The sequence below is a fragment of the Phodopus roborovskii genome, unplaced genomic scaffold, assembly GCF_943737965.1.
Source record: "Phodopus roborovskii unplaced genomic scaffold, PHOROB, whole genome shotgun sequence".
Taxonomy (NCBI): Eukaryota; Metazoa; Chordata; class Mammalia; order Rodentia; family Cricetidae; genus Phodopus; species Phodopus roborovskii.
The window spans coordinates 11,058,844-11,080,752 of record NW_026126480.1 but is presented as its reverse complement, the minus strand read 5'-3'; the positions used below and the strand labels follow the sequence as shown (position 1 = coordinate 11,080,752).

The 21,909-nt window shown below is 49.0% G+C and overlaps 1 protein-coding gene across 1 annotated transcript; it reads left to right on the top strand.

Moving 5' to 3' along the window:
• Window positions 1-312: 312 nt before the first annotated feature.
• On the top strand, window positions 313-21,839 carry Mogat2 (monoacylglycerol O-acyltransferase 2). The gene is made up of 6 exons (XM_051192316.1): window positions 313-495; window positions 8,778-8,956; window positions 17,707-17,911; window positions 18,214-18,388; window positions 18,977-19,176; window positions 21,503-21,839. The coding sequence occupies exons 1-6, from the start codon at window positions 405-407 to the stop codon at window positions 21,655-21,657; spliced, it is 1,005 nt and encodes a 334-aa protein (XP_051048273.1). The 5' UTR covers window positions 313-404; the 3' UTR covers window positions 21,658-21,839.
• The last annotated feature ends 70 nt before the right edge of the window (window positions 21,840-21,909 follow it).

The following is a 21,909-nucleotide window of genomic DNA, read 5'->3' as shown; positions in this document are numbered from 1 at the left end:
GCCAGAGGACTTCCTGATGGGAACTGTTGCAGCTTGTTTGTGGAGGGGGGTGGGGCAGGAATTTTGGGATAAAGAAAGGAAAGCAGTAGGTGGTGAGAGTTGCCACTGCATTCCCCTTGGGGTTTCACTGTGTCTTGAGCAGGATTCCTGAGGCCTGAAAGCTGGTTTGATAGATAAGGCATTGATTGCCTAAGATGACTAATAAGGATCGAACAAGTGCCTCTACCTCCTTCCTTTAGTCTGGTCCCAGCAGCAGGATTCCAAGGTTTCCTCTTGGTAAAAGGATCTGGCGTGGGCGGAGCAAGGAGGCCCTGGCGAAGGCTGGGCAGGACTAGGCTGGGCTGGGCTAGCTCCTTCTGCCTGGAGCACACCGGTGTGTGTGGAGCCTCCGGAGGCAGCTCAGCATGGTGGAGTTCGCACCCCTGTTGGTGCCATGGAGGCGCAGACTACAGACCCTCGCAGTCCTGCAGTGGGTCTTCTCCTTCCTGGCCTTGGGTAAGAGGGTAGCCGCCGGCACACGGGAAGGGCCGGGCAGCCCCAGCGGGAACACAGGATGCTTGATAGAGAGGGGCTTTGCTGGGCTCACAGCTCCTGTGCAGAGAGGTTCCTGGGGTCTGCCGGAGCTTTGTGTGGATAAGTAAGTAGGGTCTTATATATCTTAGGAAAGCTTTAGTTTCCGGGATTGGGGGTGGGCAGTTTACCCCAGGCTCTTGCTGCAAGCTGCCGAGGGGCGTGGAAGCAATCAAAGCTGGGAAAAGCGCACCCGGGCTTCCTGCTACTCGGACAATCCGCTCTCCATTTTACCATTCAGAAAAGGGGAAGTGGAACTAAGGCCAGGAAAGAAGGGACCAGACTCTGCTTCCCCAGCTGCATGATGGGGATGGCGATGTCACCCTATGGGGTCTTTGTAGATAAAATGCAGGAAGCTGGGAACCCAAGGCAGACCTGGCCTGGCTACTTAGGTGTGGATCTGCCCCCATCCACCACGCCCCACTGATGCATGGCTGGACTCCAACTCTGCTGTGGACCAGGAAGGGAGAGCGTCAGGGAGCACATGGGACTCTTAATCTCCTTTGCTGGCACCAGACTGGGGGAAGACTGCCACTCTGGGATTCCGCCTGGGTACAGATACTGCTGGTTGGCTGTCAAAACATTCACATGCTAGGTACTTGTTGGTCACACACACATATGCACAAGTATACACACATGTGTGTACATGGTCCTTAGGATTTAATCCTGCCAAGTGGGCCTTCCAGGGCCCTGCCTCTAACACCCATTTTAATTGGTTTGCATCTCTATCCCAGGGTTAGTAAACATTTAAAACAGCCAAGCAGAGACATGGTATACTTGAGAGGCCCAGGCTGTAAATCAGGAGCCTGGCCCTGCTCCTTCCAGTGGAAGAAGGTCTGAGGGATGGGCAGAGAGCATGGGCGGAAGTGTGGATATAGACAATAGCTGATGGGCAAAGAAAACAGAGAGCAGGAGGCCTAATCCTAGAGCTGGCTTGGGTCAGAGGACACGAGACTCAGAGCCCTGTAGGCCATAACCATAAGCTCACAGGGGCTGAGGGACACAAAACTGCCATCTGTAACCCTGAGGGTGGGAGTGTGTCTGACTGGACGAGCTTGCCCTGTGGTATCCGCCTGGCCCTGCTCTCACACAGATCTAACAAGATCAGGGAGTATAGCACAGGTGCCAGGCCACCTGAGCCAGGAGGAGCAGGAGGAAGCAAGGAAGCTCTGGGCTCTGTCGTGCCAGAGTGGGTGGTTTTACTTTACCCCTTATCCTGAGGGCAAAGGAGAGCCATAGGCCCAGCAGGGAAGTGACAAGGTCCAACCTTGTGTTAAAGGTCCCTGTGCCTACAGCTGATTTTCTACTGTGTGAGAAGATCAAAGGCAAGGCAATCAAAGTCTGCATCAGTAGTCACCAAATCAGGGCCCATGGGCCAAGACACACTCTCTGTCTCTGTCTCTCTGTCTGTCTGTCTCTCTCTTTTGTAGTCTAAGATTCAGAGGTTTTTGCCATTTCTAAAAGATTAAGTTTTGGACTGCAGGCCTTTAATCCCAGGAGACAGAGGCAGTTGGATCTCTGAGTTCGAGGCCAGCCTGGTCTACAGAGTGAGTTCCAGGACAGCCAGGACTACACAGAAAAATCTTGTCTTGAATCCCCAACCCCCTAAAAAAAAAAGCTAATCAAATTTTAAACTACTCACATGCTTCCAGAATGTCTTCTAATTTGCATTTTACATCACAAGTTCCAAAATGTCCAAATTTGCTATCCTGCCTCAATTTTTTACTTTGATGGTGAGGATGATAGTGAAGGAATGGCCTCAGGGCCTTAAAAGCATGAGAACCTGAGTGTGAGTTCCAGAATCTCTGTAAAAATGTCAGGCATTGTGACACATGTCATCTCAGTACTGAGGAGGGAGAGTCAGGAAGATCCTTGTCACTCAGTGGCCAGCTAGACTTGCCTAATGAGTGAGCTCCAGGCTACTGCCAGTCACCGGCTCAAAAGGAGGTGGATAGCCCTCCTGAGGTTGACACTCAGGGTGGTCCTCTAGCCTCCACACACATGCAGACAAGTGTGTGCACACACTCACCCGCAGGACATGTGTCTAAACATCACACATCTGTCTTAACAGAGAGGCCGGGGGGAAGTGGGTGGGGGTGGGGTCCACAGATGCACTACCTAAGGGAGCTTTTAAAGAATAGTGAGGGCTGGGCTGGGGAGAATGATTTCACTGGTCACGTTGGCTGCACAAACACCAGGTGGGGTTGGTGACCTGCCTATAATATTAACACAGAGTAAGCGGAGGCAAGGGCTTCCTAGAGCAAGCTGGCTAATCAAATCCATGAGTTCTGGATCCAAGAGAGACCCTCAACATCAGAGAGTCACAGATAGAGATCAGAGAGGTAGGAGAAGACACCTATAGCAACTCCAGCCTCCCTAAGGGCACCTGAACACACGTGCCCACATATGAACATACATTCATACAAACATGCATACAAACCACATACACATTGAGAGAAAATACAATGTAAATCTAAGTCAGATCCCAGGCAGGGAAGGTGTGAAGGAGAAAGAAAAGACTATGTTATCTGAATAGCCAGTTCAACAGGACATGTGGAGTGTATTTTTCAAAATGGCATGGAAGTAGCTGGGAAAGTCAATCAGGTCCAGGCACCAAAGGCTCAGGCCCAGCCAAACGCATTCCAGATGGACTGCTCCTCTGCCTCTGCTTCTTTTCCTCTTACATGACTCTCATGGGAGAGCATGATCCCTCAGTGTTGGCCTATGCTCATCTTAGCTGGTTTTGTTTTATATTTGTTGAATGGATGAATGGCATGGGCCAGGCTCTGACTCTCAGGTTTTACCCTGCTAGCTTGCTGCGTGACCTTAACCAGTGTGCATACCCTCTCTGAGCCTCTAAAAAGGAGGGATTTAAAAAACCCCAGGCTCCCCCCTCTTCTTTCCCCTTCTCCATTTAATCTTTCCATTCCTTTCTCTTCCCTGCCTCATCATAACTACATATTCTATTTCCCCGTCCTTGGGAACTCCTCCCCTCCTCCCAAGTCCCTTACTTTATACTCAACCTCTGTGGTTATATGAATTGTAGCATATCTACTAAAAGCTATCAAGCTAACATTCACATATAAGCATGTACATATTTGTCTTTTGAGTCTGGTTTACCTCACTCAATGTTTTTGTTTTTTCTAATTCCATCCATTTACCTGCAAATTTTATGATTTCATTTTTTAGAAAATTAATATTTTATTGTGTAAAATTACCACATTTTCTTTATCCATTCATCGGTGGTGGGCATCAAAGTTGTTTCCAATTTCTGGCTATTACAAATACAATAGTAATAAACACAAAACAAACAAACAAGAAAGAAGCCTCAAGCTTAGCTGGGCATAATGGCACTCACCTTTGATCTCTGTGAGTTTGAGGCCAGTATGGTCTACATAGTGAGTTCCAGAACAGCCAGAGCAGCATAGTTAAACCCTTTTTTTTCCCCTAAAATGCCAAACCAAACCATCACCAACAAAAGAAGCCACTGGCTTATAGAAACTGGGTAAAAGAAGGAAGGGCTACCTCTCTAAACCCCAAGTCGACCCAGCCTGGGCTTACTGTTAACAGAAGAGGGAAAGCAGGATAGCCAAGCAGGATCTTTCTGGTCTAGGGGAAAGTGCTCTCTGTTTTCTTCTAAACTTTGTTTCTTTTTTCTGTCTGCAGAAGTAACTCATTCAAACAACATTTGAATCTTTAAGTAAACAACTTCCCATAATCCTCCCCTCCAAGTAGCCACTGTTAATAGTGAGTTTTTCTTCTTGAAAGAGTACCTTATTAAGTGAAAGCCACTGCAGAGACTTTTGGTTTGGAAAGAGCTGTAGCTGAAGTTTCATTTATTTATTTTACATTAAAAAAATTGGGGATGGGCTGGGGAGATGGCCCAGTTGGTAACCTTGCTTATGCAAGTATGAGGACCTGACTTGTTTCCCAGTGACCACATACCAAGCTGGAGGTGGCAGCATACACTTGTCAGCCCAGCTCTGCGAAAACTGAGAGGGCAGTTCCTGCCAATCATCCTTGTTTAATCAGTGAGCTCAGAAGATGGGAGGATGTAGGTGGGGTGAGCTCCAGGAGATAGGATTAGGGGTGAGGTCCAGGAGACAGGAGGAGGCAGGGGTGAGCTCCAGGAGACAGGAGGAGGCAGGGGTGAGCTCCTGGAGACAGAAGAATTGGGGCATTTCCATCAATTAGCCTCATTGAATCAGTGACCTCCAGAGTGTTGTAATTTAAGAAAAGTAGTGCTCAAGAGAAAGACACTAGGTGACAGGGTTCAGAGGCGTTTTTTATTAGGGAAGGAGCTCACAAAAGGGGTAAAGGAAGAGGGGAGACTGGCCTCTGGAGACGGGAGCAGCAGGAGAGAGGAGAATGGAAAGGTGGGAAGAGAGAGGAAAGAAGGGGTTAGAGAGGGAGAGAGGGGGGAACAGACAGAGAGAGGGAGAGAAGAAAGAGAAGGATAGGAGGTAGGCAGGGCTGCAGCTGAGGGTGTATTCCATCGGAACACCAAGGACAGGTCAGTACAGATGTCTGAATGCTAACACAGGTTAGAGGGCTTAGAGACTTACAGCAGTGGTAGAGCACCTGCCCAGCAAGTAAAGGTTAGATCCTCAGCTCCGGAGGGGAAAAAGGTGGACAGAGACAGAGGAAGACACCTGACTTTAGGACTCAACATGCACACCCAAAAAGTATGTACATGTACACACACACACACACACACACACACACACACACACACACACAGAGAGAGAGAGAGAGAGAGAGAGAGAGAGAGAGAGAAAGAGAGAGAGAATTTTTCTTTTTGAAATAAAGTTTTCTCTATGTAGCTGAGACTTAGCCTGAATTTGCAGTCCTCCTGTCTCAGCTTCCAAGACCCCTGATTACATGCACACACTATGGCAGCTACTGCTTTTATCCAGTGCAAAAGGTATAAATAGATACACCTTGAGCCAGCCTCCCTCCCTGTCTCCTGCTAGGAGGACCTCTCAGTCCCCTCCAAGAGCAGCTCCATCTGTGCAGGCCTCTGTTTCTACTCATGCTGGCATTCACTTCCAAGCCCTCTACAACTGTCTCTGAAGATATTTAAGACAAACAGAAAGTAACAAAGCCGTTTGACATTGCTGATCCTGCCTCTCCACCCCTTGGAGGGGTTCAGGCTGATGTGGAGGCGAAGCCCCATACAGATTAGACAGGATGAGCTTCTGGCTCAGAAGGAGGTCAGATACCTGGGGGACAGGCTGGCCCTCAAATTGGTGGCTGTAGCTGTCTTTTCTTCCAGATTTTCCGCAGACACCATTTGTCTGGTTTTGTGTATGAATCTTCCTTGTTTTGGTATTTGAAAATAATTTCATGGCATTTGAAAACAAAGGACAAACGTGGACTTAATCTAAGTGTCTACTAATGGAGAAGCAAATACACACAATAGGACATTAATGGAAAGGGGGTTGGGTGGGAGGAGGTAGGGGGTAGCCATGTCTCATGAGTATGGAGAGAGTTTCTGTTTAGGAAAATAAAGAGTTCTGGTGACAGATGACACTAATGGCTGCATAAGGAATCTACTTAATGGTACTGAGCTGTATACTCACAAAGGTAAGGTGATGCACTTTGTGTTCAGTACATTTTATTAGAATCGAAAACCTTTAGAACAGGGCTGGGGAAAGGACTCAGTGCAAGTGTGAAGACCAAAGTTTGGATCCCCAGACCCTCTGTAAAATGCTGGATAGGTAGGACAGTCTGCCAGTAATTCTAGCATATAGAGGGCAGAGATGGGGATATCGCAACAGGGCAGCTAGACTAGCCAGTACTGGTGGGATATGGGTTCAATTAAGAATAAAGTGGGAAATGATGGGATAACATGTTGATCACACATATGAACACATATACATGCACACCCACCACATACTAATGCAAAACCAAAACAAACAAACAAACAAAAAACCCCCAAACATTTAGAACAAAATATAAAATGCCCCAAACACAAAACTGGAAAGATAAGTTTCCAGGGGGCAAGATTTTATTGGTTGTTAATGGCTGGCCCACCAGCAGTTGGTACCTTGTAGATACTCCATGCAGAATGAGTATTTGTGGCTCTAATCCATACCCTCTGCCTTCTAAATCTTTATTGTTTACATTAGTCAAAAGTCCCCCTGTCCCACACCAGCAAGTCTGTCCCCTTAAACTAATATAGAATATTAGTTTAAGATGTATTACATTCGCTGGGCGATGATGGCACTTACCTTTAATCCCAGCACTTGGGAGGCAGAGGCAGGCAGATCTCTGTGAGTTCGAGGCCAGCCTGGTCTACAGAGCTAGTTCCAGGACAGACTCCAAACCTACAGAGAAACCCTGACCTTGGGGGGAGGGGAATGTATTACATTAATTTATGCTGTAGAATATTTGTTTGATGATGCAAAGATGTGTTGCATTCTTTTATGTTGCATTTGTTTAACTTTGTAAAGCTATGTTACTTTGTCTCCTAAAACACCTGATTGGTCTAATAAAGAACTGAATGGTCAATAGCTAGGCAGGAGGAGGAAGAAACAGGCAGAGAAATCTATAGAAGAGAGCCGGGAGTGAGAAAGGAGGGGAGGAGGACACCAGGGCCAACCACCCAGCCACACAGCCAGTCACAGAGTAAGAGGTAAAGAAAGATATATAGAATAAAGAAAGCAAAAGTCCCAGAGGCAAAATCGGTAACTTAAGTTAGAAAAGCTGGCTAGAAACAAGCCAAGCATCTCTCTTTCTGCCATTTCTCTGAAGGGGTAGTCAGGTCTTTGTCTCTCTCTGTCTCTGTCTCTCTCTGTTTCTGTCCCCCTCTCCCTCTGTATTTCGCTTTCTCTTTCCCTTCTCTTTTCCTACTCCCTACCCTTCCCCCAATAAAACTTCCCAAGTTAAAAAAAAAAAAAAAAAAAAAAAAAGGAGAAGAAAAGAAACAAGCCAAGCTAAGGCTGTCATTCATAAGAATAAGTCTCTGTGCATTTATTTGGGAGCTGGGTGGCAGGCCCCCAAAGAGTTAAAACAAAATTACAGTTCCCTATCTTCTCCAAGTAAACTTCACAACTGGGTCTGGCTTTCTTTAAGAATCTGAGGGCTGGGGATATAGCTCAGCTGGTAGAGTGATTGCCTAACATGTGCAAGGCCCTGGGCTGGATCCTCAACACTACACACACCAGGCTTGGTGGACACCTATAATACCAGTATTTGGGAGGCAGAGCTAGAAGGATTGGAAGTTCAAAATCATCCTTAGCTATACAGGGAGTTTGAGGCTAGTCTGTGATATTTGAGACCCTGCTTCACAGACAAAACAAAACAAACAATCAAAAAACCAAACCAAAAAACAAGAATCCAGGGGCTGGGTGTAGCTCAGTGGTAGGGAGAGCACTTGCCCAGCATGTATGGATCTGTGGGTTTGATCATAACACTAAAAGGAAAAACATCAGCAAATAAAAGGTGTTGCAGTGGTGAAGTGAGGTAGTATTCTATGGGAATGATGCTCTACCAGATGGGGTGTGGCCCATGGACCCGCTGCACCTGAGGTGATCAGGGTTCGTTTGCAGCATGGGTTCCAGAGCCACAGGCAAGAGAAACTCCTGCATTCACCCTGGTCCCCAGGGTTACCAGGCCATGTCCCCACAACACACAAAGCAGAGTAGGCTGGGTTTGAAAACACAGAGAAATCTGGGGTGGCTGGAACCCTGGCCATGTAGGTGCATAAGTTGGGGCAAAACAGGAGATATAGTGCCAGCTCACAGAGCTGAGATCCAGGCTGAGCTGTCGGGGCCTGGCCTTGCAGCAGTCGGACACCATGGCAGGGCCTTAGGAAGGAGTATGGGTTTAGCTTTGACTGAGGATGGACAGAAAGAGGGCTGGAAAGAAATTTCCTTTTTCTCCCGGAGTCTCAAAGGCAGAAGGCAGAAGCTAATTCAACCCATGGCTTCATTTGCTGAGTGCTGGTGAATGCGTATGACCTCCCCAGGGCAGGAGCAGTGTAGGTTGAGACATGTGGTGTAGTGGGGGAAATGATTTTAGAGCAGGCTCCATGCCAGTATGGTACATCCTAATATTTGAGGCATGGAAGCTGGGCTCCTTCCAGTGGTGTGGGCTGCACAGGGCAGTGTTGCTGGCGTGGGGGCGGGGCACAGTCATTGAAGAGCTAAATTGGGGTCTTAACTGCCTTCCTTGCAGCTCTCACGCTCCTGCTTCTTTCCTAGCCCAGATCTGCATCGCCATCTTCATAGGCCTCCTGTTCACCAGGTTCTGGCTCTTCTCTGTCCTATATGCCACCTGGTGGTACCTGGACTGGGACAAACCAAGGCAGGGAGGCCGGCCCATCCAGTTCTTCAGACGCTTGGTCATCTGGAAGTACATGAGGGACTATTTCCCTGTCTCTGTGAGTACCAGGCTTTGGGGGTGGGGTGGGATAAAGGGCCTGTGGGCCACTCATCTCTGTAGGGTCAGAAGGTCTGCAGAGCAGAAGGCTGGCTGAGAGGCAGGAGCCTGAGAGGCTGGGGGACTCGGGCCAGTGTGGACACTGAGGAGTAAATGTGGCTTGAAGGAGATATATGTGTCCTATAGGGGCACAAGCCATCAGCAGTCAAGGTTCTGGGTGAAGATGACAAACAGCAGGTCTTTAGAGACCCCCACCACCTGAGTCACGAGGCGCACTGTGAACTCTCCTACAAACTTAATGCTTCTGCACTGGTGTGGGACTGTCCCCAGAGTCTATCCTGCCTTACCGCTGGCAGGCTGTGAGTTCTTAGGCAAGGCTTGGCCCGAGCTGGCTCAGTGTCCCTAGCCATCAGTAAGTAGTGTGACATTCCCTACGTTAAGGATCCTCAAATCCTGGCGTCTTTGATTCATGGCACTTTCAGGTCATTGTGAACGTGTGGCCTTGGACTTGAAGGCTGGCCCTGAGTGAGCAGACTCTGGGGCTCCTTCAGTGGGATATAGATAGACTGAACCCCGAGAAGCCCAGGAAGTGCTGCTTACTGATGGAATGAAAAGAGATGAGGAAGCAGGGGCCAGGCCTGGGCACTTGGAGCATGGTTTACGGAGCTCGTCAGACTAGATCCTAAGCCAGCTCTGCCATGTAGTAGCAGCGTGACCCTGAGGTGGGCTGCCCAGTCTCTCTGTGATTCTGTTGTGGTCATATTTAAGACAGAGATAGCTGGGCATGGTGGCATGCACCTTTAATTCTAGCACTTGGAAGACAGAGGAAGGAGGAACTCTTGGTTTATATAATGAGTTCCAAGACATCCAGGGCTATGAAGAGAGACCCTTTTGAAAAAACAAACGAACAGATAGATATGTTGCTGTACACCTTCCTGGACACTGTGGATTCCAACAGACTGTGCAGACAAAGTCCTCTGATAGACTTAGCTGCTCTCATACCATGTCACTGAGTCAGTGGACTCAGTAGGATCCTAAACACTCTGACCTTCACCCCTGCCTGACTTCTTCCTCCTCATGTAGAGTCCCGCCTCTTTCTTTAGTCCAGAACTCAAGTCCCCAGCTACCAAAGAAAGACGGGTGGAAGAAACAGGGTCACAGAGGTTAAGCAACTTGCTTGCGTCATGAAGACTCCAGTCAAGGGTCTCACCCTGTGTCCTTTTGAGAGTCCTGGGGCCCCACAACAAAAGCTGGGTGAGAATGGCATGCAGGAGTTCCTAGCTCTCCAGTGAGCAGGACCTCCAAAGAAAGTGGCTAGCAGGGAGCAGGGAGGGGCCAGCAGAGACTGTCACTTAAGGGCATTGAACATCTTAGTGTCAAAGGAGAGGGAGCCTGGACTAGCTTGGGGGACTCAGATGAGTGACAGTCACCTCCACCCCTCAGATTTGTTTATTCTACAAGGACCCCTCCCAATATCTCATAGCCCAGCACTGCACAGGACAGGACAGGACAACACAGCACAGCACATTGTTGGGACACCAGAACATCCATGGACACGTCTTGAGCAGAGTCCCCAGACCCCACCCCAGGACCTCTGAGCTCTATGACTAAACTCCCTTCTCTGCCCCTGTGTCCAGAAGGTCAGAGTTCTATGGGAGGGTGTGACGTCTACCCTGGGGAGGTATAAGTGGCATCAAGTACAGACCCAAAGGAGGCCTGGTTAGTTCTGGCTTATGTTGAGTTTTGAAGATTCTAGCTCTGGCTTTCCTTTGCTTTCGTGAGCTAAGTCCTGAGCTCAGCAGAAGAAAGGCTTCATGCAATGTGGACGGCACAGGCAGAGCTTGTCCAGAGGCCTCTTTAGGTGGGTCAATGTGACCAGAGCAGAAGCTAGCCTGAGCTGTGGTTGGAGAGGCAGCTCAGGTCAGTGGAGCCCCCTAAAGGCTACTTCCCAAAGCTAGGATGGCTAGTGGACATTTTCAGGGTCTGGGTAGCCCAGGGCTCTGGAAGACATCTACTTCCCACTTGAATTTCCCAGCAGCAGGACTGACAGAAGTGATAATAGGGAGGTTCACTGTCTTCCTGATCATTTCACAGCTGGGGTGTGGGGGGATGTCTCCCTGATTTTCAGAAACTTGAGTGTGGCTTATAACCTACCCAGATTCCGTGCAGCAATGCAGGCCAGGGGTAGGCAATACCAGTGAGTGGCCAGCAGAGGGAGAGATGCTGTTCTTTTAGGATGTGCCTGGCTTAGAATAGGCTCAAGTAGGAGAGGACTGCAGCCTGCAGACTTTGTTTTCCACTTTTCCACTGGCCTTGCAGGATACCTTTTCTCTCCCAGTTCTGCTGCAAGCCTCTGCGCACACACACACACACACACACACACACACCCATCAAATGTGGTTATCTTCTGTTGACTTTCAAGTTTTGATTATTCATTACCACAATTTTACAAGCTAGCTTCCAGGGGTGGAAGTACCAAACAAAACTAGGACATTATTTATGACAGTACCACAGAGCTTTCCAAAGTCATCTTTACTGCTTCCCCAAGAGCTAACGGTGAGGAGTCAGGAGTTTACATAGCGGGAACTGTCCCTACTACATGTGAAAAGATGGGCCCAGGAACTGGATGATTTCATCATCCAGAATAAACATACTCTACACAGGCCAAGACCTTGGTAGGGACCAAGTTCTATGACCAGGACCATGACCTAGGATCACACCAATCATTGTCACAATCAGCTTGGGACAGTGCAGACCACCCCTCCCTGTCCCTGCCCCTGTCCCTCCCAGCGAGTAGCTTCCAGGAGAATTTCTCAATCCCTGTTGACAATCAGGACTAGATAAATCCTTTGTTCTGACTGTTCTCATGCCTGGCAACTACCTACTATGTACCAGTACCACTGTCTTCTGCTGTGACAACTATAAATGTCCATAGACAGACAGGGGTGGGAGATGGCAAACTCTCTCCCCTTAGTGAGAACCACTGTTCCAGAACCTGTGTCCTGGGTCCTAATCCCACCCCCATCAACGCATCCTTCCTTCCCTCTACCCTAAGTCTTTTTTTTGTATTCCACTTGCTCCACAGCCCCACCACCTTTAGCCATGCTTTTACCGTGCACCCTTGCAATACAACCCACCTTTGCAACAGCCTGCAAGCCCCTACATTCTGGGCTCCTACCTGACTTTCTTTCCACTTTTGCCATCCCAGTTCTCCAAACATAAGCCTTGTCGCCAGTGCAGGGGGCCTAATTGGAGCATACCCCCACTTCATTAATCCCCACCACCTTCCACACAGAGTTCAATAGAGCTTTGCGTTTGAACCTGGCTGCCTGGGCTCAGGCTGGGCTCTGCTCCTTCATTCGTTGTGTGAGCCAGAGAAAGACCAAGGGTCTCTCAGTTTCCTCCTTCTATACGCTGGGAGCACTGAGAACAAACTTATTCTCAGGGATGACAATGGAGGACAAAATAGGTTGTTGTGTGTACTGTGCCTAGCATGAAGTCAGTGCTGGGACTGTTTGTCCACTTTTTCTAGCTCCCAGGGCCTCATACAGGCTGTATGTCTTAAATTCTACAATACTGTGAGTGGTGAAACTTACAGTATTGTATAAGCCATAAAAAACACAACTTCAATTACAATCCCAGGCTGTATCTTGACTTCAAGATGTTTAGGATGAAGGGGGAATATAGCTTAGAAATGAGGGATATTTCCATAGATGGCAGGACCATGGTGTGGCAGGAAGGTGGGGCAGAGAATTTAACTGAGAATCTAGGGAGGCCAAACCTGTGCCCTGGGCCACATGGGGAACTACAAGCAGAGACAGATAGACCATCCAGCCTTCCCTTTATCCATCCATCTAGCTGTGAGGGAGGGTTACAAGGGAGTTGCTCCAGGCCCTGCATACATACATGTGCCCACCCAACCAGCCACACACACATGTATACACATACATACACACTTGAACACATATGCATCCAAGGAATAGACACTCACACCCAAGGCCAGCACCAGATACACTGAGTCAAGCCCTGTCTTCTTGCCAAGTAATCTAGGTACATAGGTAGGCCACAGACCCTTTCCCTATATGAAGATATTGATCCACTTGCCCTTGGGGCAGTTGCACAGGCTGTTGATGCAGAAGCCTGGGGGAGGGATTCCTAGAGTCCTAGATATTTCAGGGTTGATTAGAAAGTTTCAAAACAGTTTTGAATGCCCTGTGGCCTAAAGCAAAGGACTTCTGAATCCCTCCTGTGCTCTCTGCAGTAGATGGCAGGCCTCAAATCCAAGTCACCTCTGTGGTTTTGGGCAACTCTCCCATCCCCTCTGCACTCCATTTGCTCACTTGTGCAATGGAGTTATCACACTGCAGCCAGTCCCCAGGGCCCTGGTAAGTGTTACAAGGCAGCAGTACTGGTGCTTTGTGTGTCCTAAAAGAGCCAAAGGACAGTGGACTCTGAGGCATGTGAGCCACAGAAGGGTTGAAAAAGCACAGGGCACATGTGGAGATAGGACTGAGCTAGTGTAATGGTGCACTGTATGATGTTCGGGTCTTTTGTGCAGGTACAAAGAAGGACCTTGCAGTTAGAAGTAGTATTTTAGGACCCTTATTCAGAACTGAAAACGCTCATATGTATTAAGGGCCACATTGTTCATAAAAGCCAAAGAGTAGAAACTACTCAAGTTTCATCAGCTGATAAACAAAATATAGTCTGCCCATAAGGTAGAATATTATTTGGTCATAAAAACGGAGTGAAGAGCTGGGTGTTGGTGGCACACACCTTTAATCCCAGCACTTTGGAGGCAGAGGCAGGCAGATCTGTGAGTTCGAGGCCAGCCTGGTCTACAGAGCTAATTCCAGGACAGGCTCCAAAGCCACAGAGAAACCCTGTCTCGAAAAACAAAGACAAAAATAGAGTGAAGTATTGACCTGCAACACAGTATGAAAGAGACCTTGGAAATATGCTAATAAGCCCAAGAAGCCAGTTACAAAGGTCATAGGTGTATGGCTTCATTTATATGATATCCAGAACAAGCAAACAGGGAGTGATGAAGAACAGATTAGATGTTACCAGAAAGAAACGAGTCATAATGGATATGGAGTTGTGAGTGTGTTCTGGAGTCAGGGGTGAGGTTGCACAGCTGCGTCAAAGTGCACTTGACCCCACATTTTCAAAGCCTGGATCTCATAGTATACAGATGACACCAGTAAAAAATGAGTAGTCTCAGAGTCCAGCAACCTGGCTGCCCTCTTCCCTCACACCCACTGCCCAGTGCCAGGCCCAGCCAGCATTTCTCCAGATACCCACTACCCTGCTTGGCCACCCTCCTCTCCTCTAACAGAGCTGAGGGAGCTGCAGAGAGACTGGTGTGTTTCACCAACTCCCCTCTTCTTTCTTTGCCCCCTGGGAACCTGCAACAAGCCTTCAGGGAGGTGTCACCACTGTCTTGTTAGCAAAGAGCATCAGAGACACCAAGGAGCCAGTCGGGCACAACACTGACATGAGCTCCTGAACGCCTGGCTTAGGGCTGTTTCTCCTCCAGTGGGATCCAGGAGAGGACAGGGTTGGGTTGGAGGTGCCTTCCTTCTGAGGGAGCTGCATCCACCCCTCCCACTGCCTGCCTTCCTTCTCTCCCTTGTTCTGCTCTTCCCAAAGCAGCACCTCTCTCGTGTAGGACACACAGCCTCTAAGCCTCACTGAGAACAGTTAGCACAGAAGATAGCAGTAGATACCAGACTGGGCTTCAGTGGGACAATCACTCTCCAGAGCACACACTTGCATGTGTGTATGTAAACACATATGCAAATGCCAGCTCACTTGGTCCCCATTCCCAACAGAGTATTTCTCTATACACAAATGCCTTGTTATCAAGGGTACAATTATTCATTTGTTCATTTATTTATTTAAAGTAGTAATGTGTTCTTGTTCAAAATTCCAGAGAACCAAAACGCAGGGGTAAAAGGCTATTTTAGGGCTGGGGACTAGCTCAGTCAATAAAGCGCTTGCCTCTCATGTCCAAGGACTTGAATCTAATGCACAGTACTAATGTAGAAATACCAGGTTGTTTAATCCTTCACTGGGGTGGTGGAAACAGAGGATCCCCAGGATTCAATGGCCAGTCTAGCCTAATTTGTGATACCTGAGACTGTCTGTGACTTACACACACACACACACACACACACACACACACACATGGTCCCTACTCCCCTATTCTAGGCATATCCATCACCCCAGAACAACTCTGACCACCAGTGTTTGGTGCGGCCCCCTCCGCTCAGTTGCCATGTTGTACACTTTGTCTTGCTCCTTGCTGTTCACTTATCAAGCTATCCTGGCTTCCTCATACTCCTCTGTGGCTGTAGTCATCCCTTGTCTGCCTCATTCTTGGTTTGACCAGACAAGTTCCTGATACTAGCAAAAACTGATGCCTCCGTGAATGACATTCCTCAGATGGCATTTGACCTGAGTGCAAACAGTCCTGTAGCCTAAATCCCTCGGCAGTGGGGCTGCTGGGTTGAGAGAGATGTTCTTTTTGTTTTGTTTTCCATAAATTTCCAATTGTTTTCACAGAAGTGCAGTTTGAATAGCAAGTGTTCCCACGCATGAAACGAGGAATGAGCACCATAAGTAGGATCCTGCGTAAACTAGAGCTCTGACCCGACTGGGGTCTCCGTCTTCTCCTAGGTCCCCTCTGTACTAGGGGAAGGGGCTGGGCCTTGTCTGGGAAGGCCACGGCCTCTCTGCCTGTGGCTCCTGTTGCAGGGGCCTGTGGTGCTCTGAAGGGTTTTGATGGACTCTGTGTGGCAAGGGGATTTCAGAGGTCAAGTTAAGATGGAAGACAGCAGGATTGGAAGCTCTGCAGCCTGGATGGGTCTGCAGACAGGCTCAGGGTCCCTTCCTACCTCCAAGCTGCTGAGGCCTCTGTGGCCCCAGAGGCAGCAAGAAGAGTCCTCAGGGAGACAGCTGCTCTGAGTTTCAGGTTGCTGACAGGATGACAGTTCACCTGGCAAAGCTTAGCCAGTGGAAAGGGCTTCCTCTCTCCCAGAGGGTATAAAGTCCCTGCCACCAGCCCTACCAGGAAGCCTCCTGCTCAGGGAATGCCAGGTGGATATGGGCTACTCTTAACTTTTGTAGCTGTGGCTCTCAGAGCACAGGGCACTGAGAAGTAGAGAGCAGAGAGGCAGAGAGGGAAGGGGCTGGTCCCTTCTCTAACATGGCCTCCAGCAATAACCTTTGGACAGGCAGAGCACGCAAGCACATACATGCGTGTGTGATGGACCACCACCAGTGGAGATCAGAGAACAGTCAGGCATTGCCTTGCATCTAATTTGTGACAGAGCCTCTGCAGCTTCTACCCTGACATGCCAGGTTAGCTAACCTCCAGCTTCGAGGGATTCTCCCGTCTCTGCCCCCATCTCACTGCAGTTGCCATTCATGCTGTGTCCGAGTTTGACATGGGTTCTAGGAATCCAGACTCAACTCTTGCGCTTTCACAGCAAATGCTTTTACACAGTGAGCGCCTCCTCAGCCCCCTCCATGCTTATGCCCTCACCCCACTAGAACTGTTTAATGACATGTGGCTCTCAATCCCTTGCTGCTGTAACTCTGGGCCCTCGATGCTTCAGGCTTGACCAGTGAGGGTACATTTCTGCCCTGGCATAGCGAAGAGACTTAATGCAGTTGGAGTTAGGGTCTGGCCTTGGAACAGCAGAGACGCTCACATGATCCAGGAGTTCCACAGGACTAGAGCCAGTCTCAAGCCCACACACTCTGTCAACAAGATCAAAATCTATTCCTTGTCTATCCACTCCTGGAGTGGATGGGCCAACTTGTCTTTTGGGTGAGGTTGAGATGGAGTGATCTGAGCATGGTGATGTCCCATGTGGCCCCCATGTCCTTCACTTGTGTCTTCACTACTTTTCTATTGCTATGAAGAGACACCATGACCAAGGCAACTTAGAGAAGGAAACATTTAACTAGGGGCGTGCTCACAGTTTCAGACCTTTAGTCCTCGTGGCAGGAGGCATGTGGCATGCAGGCAGACATAGGGCTGGAGCAATAGCCAAGCACCTTTCCTCAAGTTGGAGGCAGAAAGAAAGCCAGGCTGGGCCTGGTATGGGTTTGTTTTGTTTTTGGAGACAAGCTTTCTCTGTAGCTTTGGAGCCTGTCCGTGCTCTGTAGACCAGGCTGGTCTCAAACTCACAGAGATCTGCCTGCCTCTGCCTCCGGAGTACTGGGACTAAAGGTGTGCACCACCACCACCTGGCCTGGTGTGGGTTTTTGAAATCTCAAAGTCCACTCCCAGACACACACTTCCTCCAACAAAGCCACACCTACTAGTCTTTCTCAAAACTGTTCTGTCAACTAGGGACCAAGTGTTCAAATACATGAGCCTACAGGAGCTATTGTCATTGAAACCATCACACCATCCTACCCAGTAGCCAGGAATTCCAGTCCCGACTCACTTGAACCTCAAAAGGACAAGGTGTTCCTGGAACAAGGTCAAATGTTCCAACTTCACACATAGGCATGGGCGAACAATTTGCCCAAAGCCAACACCCAGCCTGTGAAACCTCCAGCACCTGTGTGTATCACCCACTGTCCCACACAGCCTCTCTCTCTGCGGAAGCATCCAGGGAGCTCCCGCTTCCGACGAACCTGAGACTCAGAGTCCCAGAGTTACACGAGCCAGTAGCAGAGCCAGAGCTGGCATACGGACCCTGCTGTTTGTCACTAGTTTGCTGTCTCCTGCAGTTGGTCAAGACGGCTGAGCTGGACCCTTCCCGGAATTATATCGCGGGCTTCCACCCTCATGGAGTCCTGGCCGCAGGAGCCTTTCTCAACCTGTGTACTGAAAGCACGGGCTTTACCTCGCTCTTCCCAGGAATCCGCCCTTACCTGATGATGCTGACTTTGTGGTTCCGGGCCCCCTTCTTCCGGGATTACATCATGTGTGGGGGTGAGTCACCTTACTCCAGACCCAGGTAGCTCAGGAAGATGAGGCTGCTGGGTGGGCATGGGGATCTGGGAGAGTGCTGTCAACAATTCTGTGTTCCTTCCAAGTACTTGTTCAGCAACAGCAGAGGATAGACCCAAAGGAGTTCCCACATCGCTGTGCCGGGAAAGCCCATGAGGGGGTGGGAGGAGGAAGAGGACACATGGAGGGGTGGGAATCCTGGCTCTGTGGACATTGCCGATAGTTCCTTTCTTGGGCTGCTCCTGTCTTCACCCGGTATCTGACCCACCTTGCTCTCTCCCTAGGGCTGGTCACATCAGAAAAGGAGAGTGCTGGTCACATCCTGAGCAGGAAGGGTGGTGGGAACTTGCTAGCCATCATCATTGGGGGCTCCCGGGAGGCACTGGACGCCAGGCCTGGAGCCTACAGGCTGTTGCTAAAGAATCGCAAGGGCTTCGTCAGGCTCGCCTTGATACATGGGTATGGAACTCTGGGATCAACACTCTGGGTCCTTTGGAGGCTTGTATTTTCTTGTGGGAGGTCGGGGACAGCAAAGATGATTATAGCTTCTGTTTTGTCAAGAGAGATTCTAGGGGCCATATGATGAAAATTCTAACTTGGTGTGTCACAGCCAAGTTTCTAAATACATTTCCATAATGGGAGCTGGGGGAATCAGTTGTACTTCGTGACAAGGAACATGTTTCCTACTGCTGGTGTGAACCCTGAGACCTTTGGGGGTCTGGAAGGATGGGGCTGGGAGCTTATTTCCTGCCAAGCTGCTCACCCACCATGGGGAGAGGCATTTTTGAAGAAGTCCAGCAAGCTGCCACAGATTTTTTTAGATGAAAAGTAGAAATGTTTTATAGCCAGGAGGATGGTCTAGAGCATTCTGGTCTACCTATCATGATAGCCACATGAGAGATTGGGGGCCTGAAAGGGCACTCTGAAGGTCAGAGAGGGGTCAAGGCAGGCCTGCTCCTGTTCCTGGCTGCTGAGTCCCTTGCTGGGTAGCCTTTCCATCCATGCCTTTCTGGATTCTCCCATACACCCTCTCCTGGATCCCTCTAGGGCAGCGCTATTGCCAATCTTCTCCTTTGGGGAGAACAACCTGTTTAACCAGGTTGAGAACACCTCTGGCACCCGGCTGCGCTGTGTCCAGAATCGACTACAGAAGATCATGGGCATCTCCCTCCCGCTCTTCCATGGCCGCGGTGTCTTCCAGTACAGCTTCGGCCTCATGCCCTTCCGCCAGCCCATCACCACCGTAGGTGAGCTGAGATCCAGACCTGCCATGGCAGGATGCAGGAACAGGGCCTGTGCTAGATACAGTGCACTTGAGGATGGGAAAGATAGCACCAGCATCCTCATCCTCATGGGGCTTGCATTGGGCACACCCTACCAGAAGGCAATCTGGGATAAGAGCTGTAGTAGACACAAAGGTACTAATGTCTGAGTACTTATTCTTAATGAGAGGTACTGATGGCTGAGTACTCATTCTCATGAAGAGACAGCAGGGACCTGCTGCTGGGTGTCAGACATTACACTTGTCATTTGTCATATTCAAACTTGCTTTGTCCTAGCAACCTTTGAGTTAGGGACTATTATCTCCATTTTATTGATATAAAGTAAGGCCCAAAGAAGTTAAATGATTTCCAAAAGCTCACATTGCCTTTGAGGGACAGAGCTGAGGTTGTAACTGGAATCTGTCTGACCTTTGTTAGGCCAGAGAAGGAGGGTTTGACTGTGATCAGGATGCACTAATGAGGCTTGTGAAAAGAAAGCAGAGAACAGGAATGTTAAAATTCCATGCAGGGATGGGGAGCTGGCTCAGTCAATAAAGTACTGGCTGAGCAAACTAGAAGATGTCAGTTTGACCTCGAGTGCCTATATACAAGCTAGGCACAAGGCCTGGTGGTGACTACTGCAATCCCAGTCCTGGGGGACCGAAACAGGAGGATCTGTAGGACTGGTGGCTGGCAGTCTATGAGTTGTTGAGCTACAGGGCTAGTGAGAAACATTGTCTCCCCCCCCCAAAAAAAAATAGGATGAAATATGACTGAGGAAAATGCTCAACATTGACCTCTAGAGGCTTCATATGTGCTCGCCCATGCACACAAACACATATATGTACATAAAGATTGTTTTAAAATTTGTGTGCCAACTAATAATCAATGGACACTGAATTAGACTCTGGGGCTCTCCCTGTAAGAAATTAACATGAGCCCGGGCTGTGGTGGGGCACACCTTTAATCCCAGCAATCAGGAGGCAGAGGCAGCCAGATCTTTGAGTTTGAGTGCCTAGCCTGGTTTACAAATCGAGTTCCAGGACAGGCTCCCAAGCTACACAGAGAAACCCTGTCTCCAAAAACCAAACCAAACCTAATAATAATAATAATAATAGAAGAAGAAGAAGAAGAAATTAACATGAGCTTTGGTATATAGACTTAACACGATTTTCAGCTATTTGCACACCTCTTTTGTTTTCTTCTTGGATTCTTATTTGACATTTGTAAAGAGAACTCTATTCATTTCAACTCCACCCATCCACCCACACATTTGCTAGTTGAGCACAGATTTGGTAACCCTTGCATCATGGCCTTACTGGCTTGTATGACAATGTCCTCATGTATTTGAATGTTGTTGCTGCTGCCTCTAGAGGTATTTCCAAGAGGAGAGGGCACTGCTTTCCCAGCCACACAGATTTAGACGTTTTATGAGTCTGTCTGATTTCTCCCTGTGACCAGGGAGCATTGCACATCCATGCACATGGCAGTGAAGGAAGAAGGGCTCTCTGGGCTGTGACACTTTCACCCCAATTCTAGAAGTACAGGCACCTCCAATTCTGACACATTGAACTCTCAGGATCACATGCCCTGGAGGTGGTGTGCATCCCCAGCTTTTAAAACCTAGTACTGTTTCCACCTGGTTACTTGGATAAATTCCTTAACTTCTCTGAACTTCATTGTATCACCTATCAAGTAGGAATAATGAGAGGTTTTGTTTGCCTGGGACTAAGGGAGAGAATGCATATTGCCCCGTATATTGAAAGCTGGCTGTTAGTATACTAAGAGCCTGTGTGAGTTGTCCTAAACCTTGGAATTAAGTACCTGAGGACTGGGGAGATAGCTCAGCTGGTAACGTGCACGCAAGAGGAACTGATTTGAAACTCCGATACTTATGAAAAAAATCTGGGTGTGGTGGCACATGTTTTTAATCCCAGAACTTGGGAAGGAGAGACAGAAGGATCCCTAGGGTTCACTAGATGGCCAGCCTAGCCTAGTCAATTAGTCCCAGGCCATTGAAAGATTTGTGGTCCATAAACATGGTTGATGGCATCTGAGGAACATTACCCGAGATTAACCTCTGGCCTCCACGTGCATATACATGCAACATGAACTTACACTTATACACACACATGTAATGAGGGGAAGCGAGGGGAGTGGGAGATAGAATCCAGAGCGTCTGAAATCAGGGGAGGAGGGGATGGTAATAGGACACCTTGTGGGATGACCATAGGAGTGGGCCCTGCTCCCAGGACTCCTGAGACTGCAGGGGTGCTCATTCGGAGCCACTGTCCTCCTCTGTCCCTTGCAGTGGGGAAGCCCATCCAGGTGCAGATGACACCACAGCCCTCAGAGGAGGAGGTGGACCAGCTTCACCAGCTCTACATCAAAGAGCTATGCAAGCTCTTTGAGGAACACAAACTCAAGTTCAACGTCCCTGCTGACCAGCATCTGGAGTTTTGCTAAGCGCTTCTAGCCAGAGGACAGCTGCACCTGAGAGCCTGCAGGAGTGCTGCCACTAGAGGGGACTTCCACAGCCACCCTGAACTCCTACGAACCCAGCCACCTGGCAAGATGGGAGAGGAGGCAGCCCCTAGCCCTGGAATTTGCACCTGCAGCCAAAGCTCTGAGATCTCCCTGTCCTTGGCCTGTCTATTTGTAGTTTGTGTGTTGTGGGGGGGGGAAGTAGATAATTTATGAGGTCTCTACCCACGGTTA